This window comes from Mus caroli, chromosome 9, assembly GCF_900094665.2.
Source record: "Mus caroli chromosome 9, CAROLI_EIJ_v1.1, whole genome shotgun sequence".
NCBI classification, from domain to species: domain Eukaryota; kingdom Metazoa; phylum Chordata; class Mammalia; order Rodentia; family Muridae; genus Mus; species Mus caroli.
The window spans coordinates 115,222,188-115,238,057 of NC_034578.1; the positions used below are offsets into that span (position 1 = coordinate 115,222,188).

General features: G+C 46.4%; 1 protein-coding gene across 2 annotated transcripts in view; it reads right to left on the bottom strand.

Annotated features, from left to right (window-relative positions):
- The window catches only part of Scn11a (sodium voltage-gated channel alpha subunit 11), a 66,883-nt gene that overhangs the window by 41,108 nt on the left and 9,905 nt on the right, over nt 1–15,870 (bottom strand). For both annotated transcript variants that reach the window (XM_021173442.1, XM_021173441.1), the window contains exons 6-11: nt 13,631–13,804; nt 12,814–12,880; nt 10,297–10,438; nt 9,052–9,249; nt 8,009–8,182; nt 517–646 (exon numbers count right to left, since the gene is read on the bottom strand). In XM_021173442.1, coding sequence (XP_021029101.1) covers nt 517–646; nt 8,009–8,182; nt 9,052–9,249; nt 10,297–10,438; nt 12,814–12,880; nt 13,631–13,804 — 885 coding nt within the window. The remainder of the gene's footprint in view (nt 1–516; nt 647–8,008; nt 8,183–9,051; nt 9,250–10,296; nt 10,439–12,813; nt 12,881–13,630; nt 13,805–15,870) is intronic.

Here is a 15,870-nt window from a genome sequence, read left to right on the forward strand (position 1 = left end):
GCAGAAGACCCCATCTGCCTCCAGTGTTTCATGATCTTGAGTGTCTATACCTTTCCTGGGGCTCACTGTTTGCTGTCAACCAGGCCTAGCAGAGGGTCCTGGCTGGTCTATATGGTCTTCTTTGTCCCATGACAGATTCCTGGCTCTAACCTTGAGAAAAACTGCCACCTCCTGGTAAGGTCTTTATGTCACCTTGTTGGCTATGTTATTCAGACTTCCTGAGGCTGGCCAGCCAGCTGTGAGGGGCTATCTCTGTTCTCAGGTGGAAATCTCTTCCTACCTCTAACCAACCCACACCCAGGGGCCCACTTCAGGGGAGTACACCTCTCAGGAAAGCCCAATTCACTCAAACCACTCTGCTTGCGTGCTCCTGAGATATGGGGAGTCTGTCTTTGTAGGGTAGCACAGTGGGGTGGTCCCAGGAAACTTCCTCTATGGAGGGCTTCTGGGGGGGACTGGAGATGAGAGAGATAAAGAAGCCACAGGAGTCGGCTTTCCCGGCAATGTGGAACTTACCCTGCATGGTGATGGTTAAGATACTGACGGCGCTCAGCGCTCTCTGCCTATGGAGGGGGTCCACGTGCTCATCAAAGAGTTCTACAGGCAAGTTCTGGGACAGTCGTTTTGTTTGCTCAAGGAGTTGTGGCTGTAAGAGAAAAAGCATGGTGGACCTTCTAAAGGTGGGAGTTGATACTCTCCGAATTTTATAAAGACTTTAAATGAAGATGAGGAGCACTTTATACGGAGAGGTCCGCAGCATCATAATGGCGGATCAGGCATTCAGGTTTCTTTGCCCATGTGGAATAGGCCAGAGAAGTAGGGTTTGATCATTCATTATTCCTACACATGAGCATTTCTCGAGTCTGACCTAGAGAAAGAAACTTTATATTTTATTCACTTTCAACAAAGGGCAAACAAAATACTCTCTACCCTAGTGATAAGGATAACTTTACTAGCAAGCACCCCCCATACCTCACTTCTGTCTATCCACAGACACATAGTCCCACTCAGTATCTTTGCTGGCAGCCCTCACAAGCACCTCAACACTGATACATCCAAAATGAAACTGGATATCTTTTCCACCCCTAATGCATGTCCTTTCTTGTCTCTACAAATCACCTATTCAATAAGCCACAAGCCCTACTCAACTGCCAGGCTTCACCTTCTGTGGGTAAGTTTATCTCTCTTCATCCTTGTTCTTGGCTGTTTCCTATGAATTCAAACACTCCCTCCCAGGAGGTGAAGGGCATCTTCTGAGACTCAGAAAGCTAAGGACAGCCCCAAGATTTAAGAGGTTGGGAAAGCTAAACTATCCACAAGGCCCAGCCATGTGGTGTTAGAAATATTTCATATTTTGCATCTGTATGTGGTCCAGCACAGGAGTAGAGGTCAGAGGGCAACTTGAAAGGATGGGTCCTCCCCTTCTATCCCACCGCAAGGATCTCAAGAGGTAAATTAAGGTGGTCAGGCTTGGGAGTGCATTCCCTTAGCCCTGGGCCATCTCGCCGGGCTGCTTCCATGAGATTATAAAATTAGTAGACATTTGCTGGGGAGAGCAGACTGGCTGACTACAGCTGTACACTGACTTCTGGAATACAGCTTCTTCGAGGCATCACCCACACTGGGGAGGGGTTTTCAATGACACAGATGTCTTAGAGTCCCCCATGTGCCTATAAGAAACCCCAATAAAATTACTGACTTGCCAAGCTAGGTTTGGGTGGAATTCTTTCTTTGGTCTGTCATTGATGCCCTACCTGGGTGAAAAGATGTTTTATTCTCCCCAGGAAAAGTTACACATTGTTCCGGGCCCTCATGCAAGCTCTGCTACCTCTTATTTGGGTTACCGTGGCAACATCTTAATTGGTTTCTCTAGTCTCTCCTCCAACTCCCTCTCTTCAATGTGTTTAGCTCATTGAAAAAGAAATTTTCAGCTTCAGACCGTGAGCTTTAAATCATTATAACTAGGCTCGAACACACCTTCATTAATCAAAATAGCAGCCATTACAATCAACATGTTTTTGCCAACAAGAGCTAAGTTTGTTTATTCCTATGGTGCACGAATCCCTGCTCCGGGGTTCCAGGGACTCTCACAAAGCCTCCTCTGCATCCTGCCGGTTGTGGAAGCCTTTTCCCTGCAAACGGATGTCAAGATGCTTGAAGACCTGATGGTAGGCTGGTAGGATCAGGTGAATGTAGGCAGAAGAGACAAAGTTTTGATGCCCTACTCATTTAACTTTTGAAGGGTGGATTGTGTGATGTGGTCAGGAGTTGTGGAGAACCGGTCCTTGCTGTTGACTGATGCCAGGGGCAAGCGGTATGGTTTGGGCCGCATGCACCTCCTCTACTGAGCATGCTCCCCGGATGCAATGATTTCGCTTCAGGAAACTAAAGAGGATCAGACGGGCAGCAGACCACCACGGAGCTCCCAGGACCTTTTCCTGGTGTAGGTTTGACTTATAAAAGTGCTTTGCGATCAGTGGCTGTCGCATGAGACCCACTGTTCCTCGGATATCGCAATCCAATAGAGAAATGGCCCGTCGTTGTTGTGGAGCATAAGGGGTCAAAACAGTTCTTCGGATTTTCAGCCAGCGCCCGCATCTCCCGCTGCCGAGCTGCTCCACATCTCCCGTGTGCTCCAAATCTCAAACAGCCTTGAGTGTTCATTTCGAGCCCACTGACCACTTCTCCTCAAGTTGGAAGGGGATGGGCTTTGATGATCGACAGGCAGTGATGGTGGCTGTCAATCAGCCACGGTTAACTCCGCGGGGGGGGGGGGGGGGGGGGGCTGGGCCTGTCACTGATGTTATGAGTCATCTCTGCTGCTTTATGACCCATTTTGAAATCAAATAAGAAATTTGGCCTAACTTTGTTTCCATAGTATAAGGCAGAGGTTCTCAACCTATGGGCCACTACCCCTTTGAGGGTCTAATGATTCTTTCACAGAGGTCGCCAAGACCACCAGAAAACACAGATATTTACATTATGATTCCTAACAGTAGCAAAATTGCGGTTATGAAGTAGTAATGAAATGATTTTATGGTTGGAGGTCACCACAGCATGAGGAACTGTATTAAAGAGTCGCAGCATTAGGCAAGTTGAGATATCACTGGCATAGGTAAATATAAAATACACAGCAAGTAAAAACATTTAGCAAGAAAACCTAAGGCAGGAGATAAGCATTAAAGTCGGGCATCAAAGCAGATCTTGCTTGTTAAGGTTGTATCCAATCGCGAGCAGTAAAGGTCAACAGGGTAAAACCACAGTTACTTTTGTATCAACCTACAGCCAAGATTTTAAAAACACACATCACCAGTTGAGCCTGGTGGTTCATGCCTTTAATCCCAGGACTCAGGAGACAAAGTCAGATGGATCTCTGTAAATTTGACACTAGCTTAGTCTACATAGCAAGCTTCAAGACAGCCAGGGCCACACATGTGACCTCAGAGAAAAGAGAGGGAAGGAGGAAGGGAGGGAGGAAGGGGAGAAGGAAGGGAAAGGGAGAAAAGGGAGGGAGGGGAAGGTGTGGAAGGAAGTCGGGGAGGGAAGAGGAGGAAAGAAAGAAGGAAGGAAAAAAGAGAAAGAGAAAAATTAAATATTTTTTTAAAAATAGGTGTGGTGGTTCACACCTTTAATCCCAGTACTTTGGAGGCAGAGGTAGGGAAATCTCTATGAGTTTGAGGCTAGCCTGATCTACATAGCAAACTCTAGGACAGCCAGAGCTACATAATAAGATCCTGACTCAAACACACAAAAACTAAACCACACATCTCTTGCTTCAAACGCTTCACATTTCCCAGGTCTCCCCTCTGCATAGACTGAATGAACTCCTCGGCTTGGCTTTAAGACCTTCTGGGGTTGCTCCCAACTTACAAATATAGGCTCTTGCCAGCATCCCCCAACCACACACATACATGCACATGAACACACTCACATATTTGCATACACACATGCATGCACCTTCATGCACACACAGACAAATACACACAAACACATACATACAAACGCACGAACATACACACATGCATCCACACGCACACACTCATGTGCATACACATCCACACACATGCTTTTTAATGGGCCATGTTCTCCTGCCCATCTTTGCTTCCAGACCCTGGCTGTGCAACAACACATGTTGCTCTCTGCACTGGCCACACCTGCTCTTCCTTTTGCCTGGTGAATCCCACTGGACTTAGACACTACTTTCCTGGGGATCTTTTCTGATTTGCTACTAACTCACTGCTGTTCCTCCAACTCCGGTCTTTTCTAGGTTGTTTTGTACCAAACAGATGCTGCTGGTTTAGTTGCCCTATCCCTATGTCCCAGGGCCTCACCTCAAGCATTTCCTCTATAGCCCCAGGCCCCTCTGTCCTGTTACATGACAAGTCAAAAACACAGCAAAATTATGATCATTGGTCCCTAGCGATCTGTAACCAATGATGGACTAAAATTTATAATCTATATATAGAGAGAGAAATAAGGCAGATACAGAGATACAGACAGACAGACAGACAGACAGACAGACAGACAGACTCTAATAACCTAACTCCATGGGGTTCAGCCTCCAGCTAACTTGGGTGGCAGCAGCTCCACCGTGTGCTTTCTTCCTGACCACATAGCACACTCGACTCTCCCCCAGGAACGTCTGCTAGGGTAGCTTACCTGCCCTCTGATGCCTTTGGCTTTGCTTCAGAGTGAGCCAACAGCCACCCTGTCCTTTCCAAATTGTCTGTGCCAAAGGACACACCCTTGCCTGCCTGTAGCTAATCTAAAAATGTTCCATTTGGCAGATCTCAGATCAGGTTCACTTGTTCTTGGCCCAGTCTGGCCTCAATAAGCATTGAGTGACCACCACTGGTGGCCCAAATTCAGAATTCTCCTTTATAATATCTAAACTGATTTAGATATGTGATAAAAAATAAAATGGAATTCAAGACCTCTCCTCCCATATAATGCCCGGCTCATCTTAAGCCTTCTCATCCTGGTCACTTAACTCCCACTGTGCCACAGCCTGAACGCCAGACATTTCTGTTGGGTCTCTGAGCCCGCTTCCTGTAACTGAGATATGGAGTCTTTCTGTCCCTGAGATTCCTTTGCCTGTGTCTTTTTTCCCTAAATAACAGTCATTTTTTTAAGTTTGTTTGTTTGTTTGTTTATTATGACACCGTATTCTGTCTGCATATATGCCTGAACACCAGAAGAAGGTGCCAGATCTCATTATAGCTGGTTGTGAGCCACCATGTGGTTGCTGGGAATTGAACTCAGGACCTCTGGAAGAGCAGCCAGTGCTCTTAACCACTGAGCCATCTCTTCAGCCCCATGCCTGTGTTTTTGATCCATCTTTGCTTCTGCCTCGACAAGCTTGGGCACTTTGGCTTGTATTTTAATTTGATGCATCTTTGCTTCTGCCTCGACAAGCTTGGGCACTTTGGCTTGTATTTTAATAGTTTTCTGTTCTCTGGCCTCAGTGCTATAGGTAATTGTATTATTAATAACTTGGTGTCTTCGTGAGAGTTAAAAATCCTTGTTAAGCTTTTCAGGTGGTCTGCCTCCGTCTGCAGACACACACACACGTTACAGATAATGTAGATCTCTGAGTTCAGTCTTACAGATGTCTTTTGAGCATAGATCACATTAGAAAATGGACACTTATTACCTTACTGAAAAGTGAGCTCTGGAGATGGGATTTGGCCTATCCACTTTAGATCCAAGCATTTTGTCTAGAAGTTTTCTCCAAAGCCTCCTTTTATGACTCTGGGACAGGAAGAAGGGCATCGACCTCCAGCCAGCCCAGGGCAAAGACGTTTCGTTGTGTGCAGATAGGAGGAGAACCATTCCCAGTTGGGATTGCTATCATTAGCCTATGTATTTACATTTTTTTCTTTTCAGTTTTTTGAGGTTTCCCTGAGTTGCCCTGGCTGTCCTGGAACTCGCTCTATAGACCACGCTGGCCTCAAACTGGGAGATTCATCTGCCTCTGCCTCCCAAGTTCTGGGATTTCTGTCAGCGAGAAAGAAGCAGAGATCAGTGCCCATGACCCACTGAAATCAGGTCACGAAAATGACCCTCGAGAGGCTCTAATGGGACATGGGACATCAACTCCTCCCTCTGTTTGCCACTGTGGGCATTGTTTGCAGGACTCGGAACTGAGACTGGCCTGAAGCCCTCCTTACATAACCCGTGTCTCACAACACACTCCAGAACTACCTGGGCTCTTTGGCTGCTGCCAAGAGGAGACCTGACTGCCGCTGAGGGTGTGCTCCCTCCTCCATAAACTGCTTCCACACCAACAAACCCAAACATGCTTGAGGTGAGGCACAGGAACCAGACAGGAAGTCAGCCACAAGCCTCCCTCTGCGTGGGCCCTTGGCTCCCTCCCACTCTGTCTCCTCCCGTTGATCATGTCTTTCCTTATCATCCCCATACTTGACATTTTTACATTGCCTTTTAAATGTTTTACTCACTGATCTCTCCCACCAAACAAAATGTTTCACGTAAGATTTCCCAGTGGCTTTCACCCTACCACAGCTCCATCTGTTGCTGATACATGTAGCAAAATACCTTTCAGATGCTGTGGAGAAACCCCAGCTCAGATACAATTCTTATGAGGAGTCCAGTGTTTTCCCTGGCTCCCTTTCTTCATACCCTGCCACTCCCTGGTGCTTCTGTTGCTCACTTTGGTCCAGAAGTCCTGGTAGAGGGACTGACTGGTCACCATCACCCTGAGCCAATGCTGTACCCATTCATCTCACCGGCTCACTCTGGCTCTCCCATCCCGACTCCTCCCACTCTGCCCACCTTCCCTGGCAATCTCTCAGTTTTTCTCTGTAACAAAATCAACTGTTTACAATCCCCTACGGATGTTTTTCTTTAAAGTTTCTCCAGAAATGCATGACAGCAATCACATGATCCAAGGACAGTGAGTCAAGTTAAGACTCTCCTGCTAAGTGACCAAAGGACACCCTCGTTAGGTCCCAGAACTAAGCCCCTTTAACAGTAACCCACCTCACCTCAAAACGGTTAAAGAGTTGACATCCTGTTCCCTGCTTCTTTTGACTCCCTCTCTATTTATCTCTTTCTATGCCCTTTTTTTAAGGATTTGAGATGAGAGCGTGCCTCCTTCCTGTGAGATCACAGATGACTGCCCAGCTTGTCAGTGAGCACAGAAAGAAATGTCTCACAAAATAATCTGCCTTACCTTGTGCAAACCATTTTAGGAAGGAGAGAGTGTGCGGGAAAGATGCACAACTGACCCCTATGGCTGTCACAATTTCCTTATTCCCAAGCCCCCCAACTTACTCCTGCCCCTATAAAGAGTGGCAGCCAGCTTTGTTCCAGACAGACTCTTCAGTTTCCTGCAGAAGAAATGCTGCCCCTCACTGTGTGTGCTAATAAACACAGCCCTGTCTGAAGGTCAGACTCTGATCTCTTTCTACCTTCCACCTCTCTAGGCTGCCTCAGAAATCTAATAACCAATAGGCTTGTGAGTTAAAGACCTTGTCCCTTGTCCCCAGATGGTGGTCTTACTTTTAGGAGGTTGTGACCCCTCTGGAGCATGGTGCTTAGCTGGCTGACATGGGCCACCATGGGTTTTGAAGGCCATACCTCCTGTTCCACCTCTCTGCTTCTTGGTCATTTGCCACAATGTGACTGGTCACCATGCTGCCTCATTCTCCTGCTAACTTAGTCTGAGCCAATCATGAAGCTATACCTTCCCTGTCAGTACACACTGGAAGTCCCTCAACCTGGACCAAAATAACTCTTTGGTCCCTGAAGTTGTTCCACTGGGAATTTTGTCACGGTGACAGAGAACATAAGTCTCACATGCACACTGTGACTGACTGCTCACACATATACCAGAATCACCACAGAGAGGGCAGGGTGTGTGCACAAGCACACCGATGGAGAAAGGATCAGAGAGGAGAGGAGAAGAGAGGAGCTCTTTGTCGAATTGTTGCAGAGCCGTTCTCCTGGAGGCACGTCATACTGTAGGTCCCGGGAGAAGACTTACGTTTTTAGAGGCATCGTCCTCTGAATCGGACGCTGAGGCTCGGGCTGTCTTGGACCCTCTCATAAAGAAGGACTTTCTTGTCTTACTGCCAAAAAACTTCCTCTTCTTTGGGGAAAAGGACGAAGCTTGGAGGGAATTAAGGGAAGTTCTGTCAATCCCCATGGCAACCAGAGCCTTTGAGAGAGAGCAGAAGCAATTAGTGAACAGATTATACCTCCCTGTGAAAACGCAGATGACCTCAACCTCAGGGAGCTACTCTGCTGTCTCTGTCACACTGGACCCTTTAGGTGGCCCCCTGCTTCATTTGAATGTGTAGCTGAGCTGTCATTTATCTGGTGTGTGGCTCAGGTTTTTTTGTTTTTTGTTTTTAACACAGGCCTTGCTATTGTCCCAGGCAGGGTTAACTCTCTCATGCTTCCCCATGACTGATCCTTAGCACAACTGCCTCGAATGTGCTAGGGACTCAGCGTATATTTATACCTGGGGGCGCTGAGGATTTGCCATGGGATTCCATGGGACAAATCTGAGGCATGCAGAAGACAGCAGAGTGTAGAACTACTGTTACTACCGAGAAAAATCTCAGGACCGGAGGAGAGAATGTGATGGCAGGGAAATTTCCTGGGATGGCGAGTAGCTAGGCTGGGGGTCCGGGAAGGAGGAACACCTCCTCCTCTGGTGATAGAGCCCCAGCCCTCCCGAGTAGAGGAGGATGTCTTCGGATTTGCATAAGAAGGTTCGCCACAGAGCCTACGTGTGCACATAAATAAGTTACAGTCTATAGCCAGTAATTTGGTATGAGTTCTTAGATGGTACCAGTTCCCAGAATTCAATAAGCACTGAGACCACACTCTCCAGAACCCTGTGTCCAGACCCGTTTGAGAACAGCAGCAACACAGCCGGCCTGCATAGGGCTCAAATCCTCAGTAAAACACAGGACACTAAAGGACTGAGGCCCGGCACCAAAGAGGCCACCTTCAGCCTCCCTCACAGTGTCTCTGGGTTCCCACTGGCCCCTGGGGCAGCCCCTACTGTCTAAGCCCTACCTCCTTCTCCTCCCTCAACAGCTGCTGGGCTTCCTGAAACATCTTCTCCTTGGCCTCTGTCTCGGCAGCGACATTTCTGTTCTGTTCCTCGTAAGCCATGGTGACGACAGCCAGGGTTAAGTTAAGCAGGTAGAAAGAGCCCAGGAAGATGACAACCACGAAGAAGAAGACAAAGTAGATCCCGGAGGTGCGAAGGATCTGCAAGGGGCAGAACACGGCATATAATATCTGCCGTACCCTCCCCACTCCAACAGGATGACATGGTTGCACGTGCTCGGGTCTCCAGCAGAAGTGTCTAACCACAGCCCAGGGCAACTACGAATGAGCTGAACACAAAATCGTAAACTTACTTACAATATCAGATATGTTGGAATATTTTATAACTCAATCACATGGTTCTTTTTTTTTAAGATGTATTTATATGTATGACTGCAACAGTGTTTGCTGTGTGTGTGTGTGTGTGTGTGTGTGTGTGTGTGTAGACAGAAAAAAAGGTGTCAGGTCCCTTAGGGCTGGAGTGACAGGCAGTCATGAGCTGTATGATGCCAGGCTGCTAGAAACCCAAGAGGATCAAGTGCTCTCAACAGCCGAGCCATCTCTCCAGCCCCGAATGCACCGTTAAGAGTGAGCTTTGTGAATGACCGAGTATTAGTGCACTGTCTTGCAAAAGAAATGCACGTGTGATCTCAAAACCTGCAAGCGCAAGTGAACACCCCACCCCCCACCCCCTTGTGGCCCACGGTACTTCCTCTTGATCCATTGTGATCCAAAGAAGCCAAAAGGCAAGACAGCCACCGAGTCCAGCCTCCCAGTGACACAGCAACTCCTAAGGTGCTGTCTTGCAGTGGAACTGCCGTACATTCACAGAGAGGCCAATCTCCCTGAGTTGACTGCCCATCACTCTCTCAGTGATGTTTGTGAGTTTTCAAAATAGAAAAGGAGAGAGAGAGAGAGAGAGAGAGAGAGAGAGAGAGAGAGAGAGAGAGCGCACTAAAGCTGGAAGTGCAAGCAGTGGGTAATGCATGAAGAAAGAGTTTGTGCTCTTATTTCCAGCATGGTGCTTCATTGTCTTAGAGTTTCTAACACAATCTCTGAAGCAGGATTCAATCGTACATCCAACTCAGATAAGCAAGAGATGACAGAGGAGGAACGGGAGGAAAGGTCTTAAATACATGATAAACGGGTTGTTTAGACAGAGGGAAGTCAGAACGGATCGGGGGAGTTAGAGAGAATATAAATAGGAACCTGTCGATAAAGCTTCTCCCAGGAGTCTTGAGTCATAACCCGGAACATGGCGAGAAAAGACCAGCCAAAGTTGTCAAAGTTTGTATAATTATAATCTGGGTTAAATGTGGTTTTATTGCACGTAGAACCATCAGGGCAGGATCTAAATATTGGAGACAAAGGAATCAAGAAAAGATTAGATTCACTACCCCCACCCCCAGCCCAACTTACTCAAGAAAACAGAGAATGGCCGCCTCCCCATACCCGCCTCTGCCTGCTGAGTTTCCCTGACATTCCCTCAAGGACACTCACTGACCCTCCTAAGGGGTCAGTGATGAAATCATATTAGCCAGGTGTTCATTGAAAGATTAAATGCAGGTCCAAGTCACTATAGCAATATAAAGACCCACATCCCAGGAGCTGTAGGAGCCAGCACAGACCTGTCAACATCCCATCATGGAAACAGGAGTCCCCCAAGAGGTCCCACCGTCTCCATGAGCAAAGATTGACAGTTAGTGGTCGCCAAGGAAGGGTCATAGCCACTGTAAGCTCCAGTACTCAGTAGCTAAACTCCCAGCCTTGTTCTTGTAAGCAACCCTGATTAAACTCAGTAGGACACACACACACCACATACATACCACACACACATACAAACACACAACACATACCACACACCACACACACATACAAACACACACACACCACATACATACCACACCACATGCCACACACACACACACACATACCATATACACACATACAAACACATACCACACACACACACCACACACCATACATACACCACACACACATATAGACACATACCACACACACACACCACATACATACCACACACCACACACACCATACATATACACACACTACACCCCACACATACATACACACACCACACACATACCACACATACACACACTACATGTACATACACATACATACACACACCACACACACACATACCACATACCACACATAAACACACAACACACACATACACACACCACACACACACCACATGTACACCATATACACATATACACACATACATATACACACACTACACCACACACATACATACACATACATACACACACCACACACACATACCACACATACATACACACACCACACACACATACCACACATACATACACACACCACAAAGGAAGAAGGGGATAAATTGAAAAGAAGACATGTTTCAGAGGAGAAGAAGGAGGGCAGTGTGGAAACCCCTGAAATTCACTATATACTTGACTGACACTAACAAAGGATAAAAAGATAAATTGAAAAACAAAAATGAAATTAGAGAAAAGAACAGAAAAAGAATGAACGTTGGGCCAATGGTGATTTGCATGATTTAAAATAAAAATGTTGTAGCCTAAAAAAATATGTACATAATAGTTATTAAGGCTCCCTCCTTAGTCCCTGGGTCCTGCCTACAACAGGTACAGTTCACAGCTAGCTCTACACGGAGAGAGAAGCACACATTGATTTCTTCACTCATGCACACGTGTCTATTCTAACAAAGCCATGGGCATGTGCCTTACCCACCTCCTGAAGCTTCGTCCTCAAAGAATATTGCCTGCTCTCTTGTGGATTAATATCCTGTGCTCAGACAAGGAGGAATTCCTTTTGGGGTCTTATAGTCCTATTATTTATTTAACTACTCACCTGTGAAAGATTCACAGATGCATTCCATAAATTTGAAATATCATTGAATTTTCTACATACTTATTGTTAGCGAGCTGCCAACTCCAAGTAACTGAAAAGAACCCTAGTAGCCACACTTGCAAATGATTTGCTGTTGTCTGGTGTGGGGGAGGGTGGGGGGGTTGGGTTTTTAAGACAGTATTTCTCTGCATAGCCCTGGCTGTCCTGGAACTTGGTCTGTAGACCAGGCTGGCCTTGAACTCAGAGATCCACCTACCTCTGCCTCCCAAGTGCTAAAATCCACTGCCTCTCATGTGGCATCACAGCACAGCTAAAAAGTAATTTTCATTTAAATAACACAAATCTAAGCTTGTGTAAGCCAGGCATGGATGTACATGCCCATAGTCCCAGCTATTTGGGAGGCTGAGGCAGGAGGATCCTAAGTTTGAGGGGAATATAATGAATAATGTAATGTAATATGTAATAAGACTTTGACTTTAAAAGCAAAAGTTAGGAGCCTAAGGTGGAGTTACCATCACTGGCTGCTCTTCCAGAGACCCAAGCTTCCATTCCCAGCACCTACATGTTGGTATACAGCCACCTGAGGACCTGGCACCCTCTTCTGGCATCTATAGGTACTGCATGCACATGGTACTCAGACATATGAGCAAAACACCCACACACATGAAATGAATAAAATTAAAAAATAATAATTGAAAACTAAGGAAAATAAATAAACCTGCTTAGACACAGGAAACTCATCACTGGGAACTCCAATCTCTGTACTAGTCAACACACGAAGACTATGTGCTCATATCCCAAAAACTTGCGGTATAGTTGACCTGGAGGGACACAGTCTAGACCTCTTACCTTCTGCCGAGCCAGTTGCCACACATTATGAAGTCCTCGCTATCATTTTCCTTTACAAAGCAATCCTCTAAGAGAAGAAAGCCACAGATTTGGATTTAGAAAAAAGAAAAAGACTAATATTAAAAAGAATAGCAAATATGCCAAACTACTCTTCAAGCTGCTGGATTTTAATTCTCTGAAGTGATCAACATGGGCATCCATCAAGGAATGGAGCCTCAGAGAGAGAAGAGGAAGGAAGGAAAGAAGGATGGAGAGATGGGAGAATGGACCATCACTACTGTCACCTCACCCTTCTGTCCCCACCCCAGATGGACCGGAGGCCGCCAGCCCTGGGCAAAGCTGGACAAGACTCAGCTATGACTGGTGTGAGCAGACAACAGCAACATGAGGTTCAGGGCTCATTAAAGGGGGGTAAGTTGGATCTCAGGGCAGAGGAAGCAAGGCACAGAGCATCGCAAAATAAATAAACACTTGAGAGGAGGGAAGGGTCTTAGAAATTTCTGGTTCCCTCTGGCCAAATCCAGGCATTCTGAACTCACTCTGAGAACCATGGCAGTGAGCTGAGATCTGAAAGGCAGCAGCTGTTGCTCTGTGAACTTGGCTTTGAGACATTCCTTTTCCAGAGAAACTCCAAGAATGAGGTAATTCTCTACACTGTGTGTGTGTGTGTGTGTGTGTGTGTGTGTGTGTGTGTGTGTGTGTGTCAGGGTGGACAGTCTGGCCCTGCTCCTAAGGACCGAGTAATCAGACCATAGGAGTGGGGAGTAGCTGGGAATCAAGCATGCACAAAAACAAAGGGTAAACAGCAGGAACTTACTGTTGGATAAAGGGTTAGGGCCACAGTTGTCCTTAATACATTTCTGGCTCAGGATTCCCATGAAGAGCTGCTGACCAACCAGGGCAAAGATGCTGAGGCAAAAGAGAGTGAGGACCATCACGTCCAACAGCTTCTTCACGGAGCGCAGCAGGGCACCCACGATGACCTTCAGACCTGAGGGCATGAGATGTTTGGGGAGAAACATCCCTCAGCCCCTGACCAGACACGGGCAAGGGCCAAGGAGAGCTTAACAAAGGCCTGGGAGGCTGTCGGCTGCAGGCTGGGCATTGAGAAGTGACCTTCTAACGATTCCAAAGCCCTGAGTGCCTAGCCTTAGATGCCACTACCAAAGCACTGAACCCTAAGTCTTCAACCCTGCCCTTTGCCTGCCTCGGGGCTGCTTTGAGGAGCCAGTGAGAAAACTTGGAGGGGGGCGTGTCAGACAGATGCAGGAGTCTCTCTTGGCTTCGAAGGCACCTCCCCAGCTGGGGGTCTCAGGAAGCCCACCCTAGAGAGAGACACAGATTTGGAGGTAACATTTAGTAATTACTGACAACTGTCAAGGTATTGGAAGGGTTATAAGGTATAGTTGTACTGTGGAACAGAGGTACATGCTAGGGCAGGGAGGGTGACTACATCTAAATAGTGGAAATGTCCCCGAGGAGTGGCTTAGACTGACAGTGATGTTAAGGCATTTTCCTTTCTATTCACCAACTCACTGGAGAAATATTAGTGAGCACGTGCTACATCCAAGGCAAAGATACCAAAGATACAAACGAGATTATCTTGAGGTGCACTAGCAAATGTTTTGGACTGAGTCTTCAAGCAAAGGGAAGGAAAAGCCCCGATTTGTAGCATTTAGAGGTTCCCTTCCTCGCTGAACTGTCTGGTATGAAGCCTAAATCCCCCATCCCTTCAAGTTATACACACAATGCCACTAAACAGTCTCAGATTCCTACAGAAGCACTGAAAACCCCAAACAGCTAAAGCAATGGGTCCTGCATGGAGGAGCAATGATGTCAGAATCAGCACATTTGATTTCAAAATGCACGACAGGGCCATAGTAATGAGGCAACCAAAGGACAAGTGGTCGCCAACAAGAGAGAATGCAGGACCGGAAAATAATGCCACCCAGGTCCAGCCACCTCATTTTGACAATGTGTCAGAGACAAACATCAGATAAGGAATGTTTATCTCTGCAACAGACAATGCTGGGGAAACTGAAAGTCCACACACAGAATGTCAAACATAAATCTGAAGTTCTGAACAAAAATCTATTCAAGACGGATTAGAGACCTCCCTGTAAGACTCAAATCTCTAAATCAGAAAAAAAAAAAGCAGGGGAAAGCAATTCCCAGTGCAGGTGTAGGCGGGGGTGGGGTGGGGGGGTGGGGGGAGAAGATGCCGAAGGCTCGGGAGACGAGACAGGTCCAGGAACAGGAGCAATGCACAGGAGCAAGGCAGGGAGGGAGGCAGCAGACTGACAGACAGAACAGGACAGACCTTTGTCAGTGCACAGCTGATAGAGGAATGGGTCAGAGAAGCTAAGAAGAACTCAGAAAGCTAAGCACTAATAAAATCATCTATGACTAAGTAGACAAATGAATTCAATAAAAATAAATATTTAATTGCTTATTTTTTTCACTCATTTATTGTTTATTTGAGATGGTGTTTCCCTGTATAGAAACCACTGTCCTAAAATAAGAAACATATTTAAATTAAGTTCAATGTATTTAATTTTTCACATCATACTTTAAAAATGATACTGTCATAGAGTGATTTGATACAGTCTTAAACAGAAGAACAATGGGAAATTTTGAGGTTATCAAGCCCTTTTTCTCAAATCAAACTCTTTTAAAAAAAAAAATTCACTTTTCCTTCAGTGTGAGAAGTGCATTCAGGGACTGGCCATGAATTCTGGTTGTGCTAATGGTCCAGGGAATAAAAAAAAAAATCCCAGTGCCTCAAATGCCACCTCAGAGGAGTAACATGCTGGGTTCTTTTGGATGGGACTGGTTCCTGTTATTTCAAAAAGAACAATAAATGGCTGGTCTGTGTATGAGAAAAATGCTCAGAACCCATAGCTGTAAGGGAAAAGCAAGCTGAAAGTTCACTGAAAGAAAAACACCTTTTTGAGGGGACATGAGTGTGTCAGTGCACAAGTCACTGCTTGGAGGTTCGATTCTGGACACCCCTATAGGAGTGTTGGCTTGGGAGGGAGAGAGGAAGGGGAGGAGGGA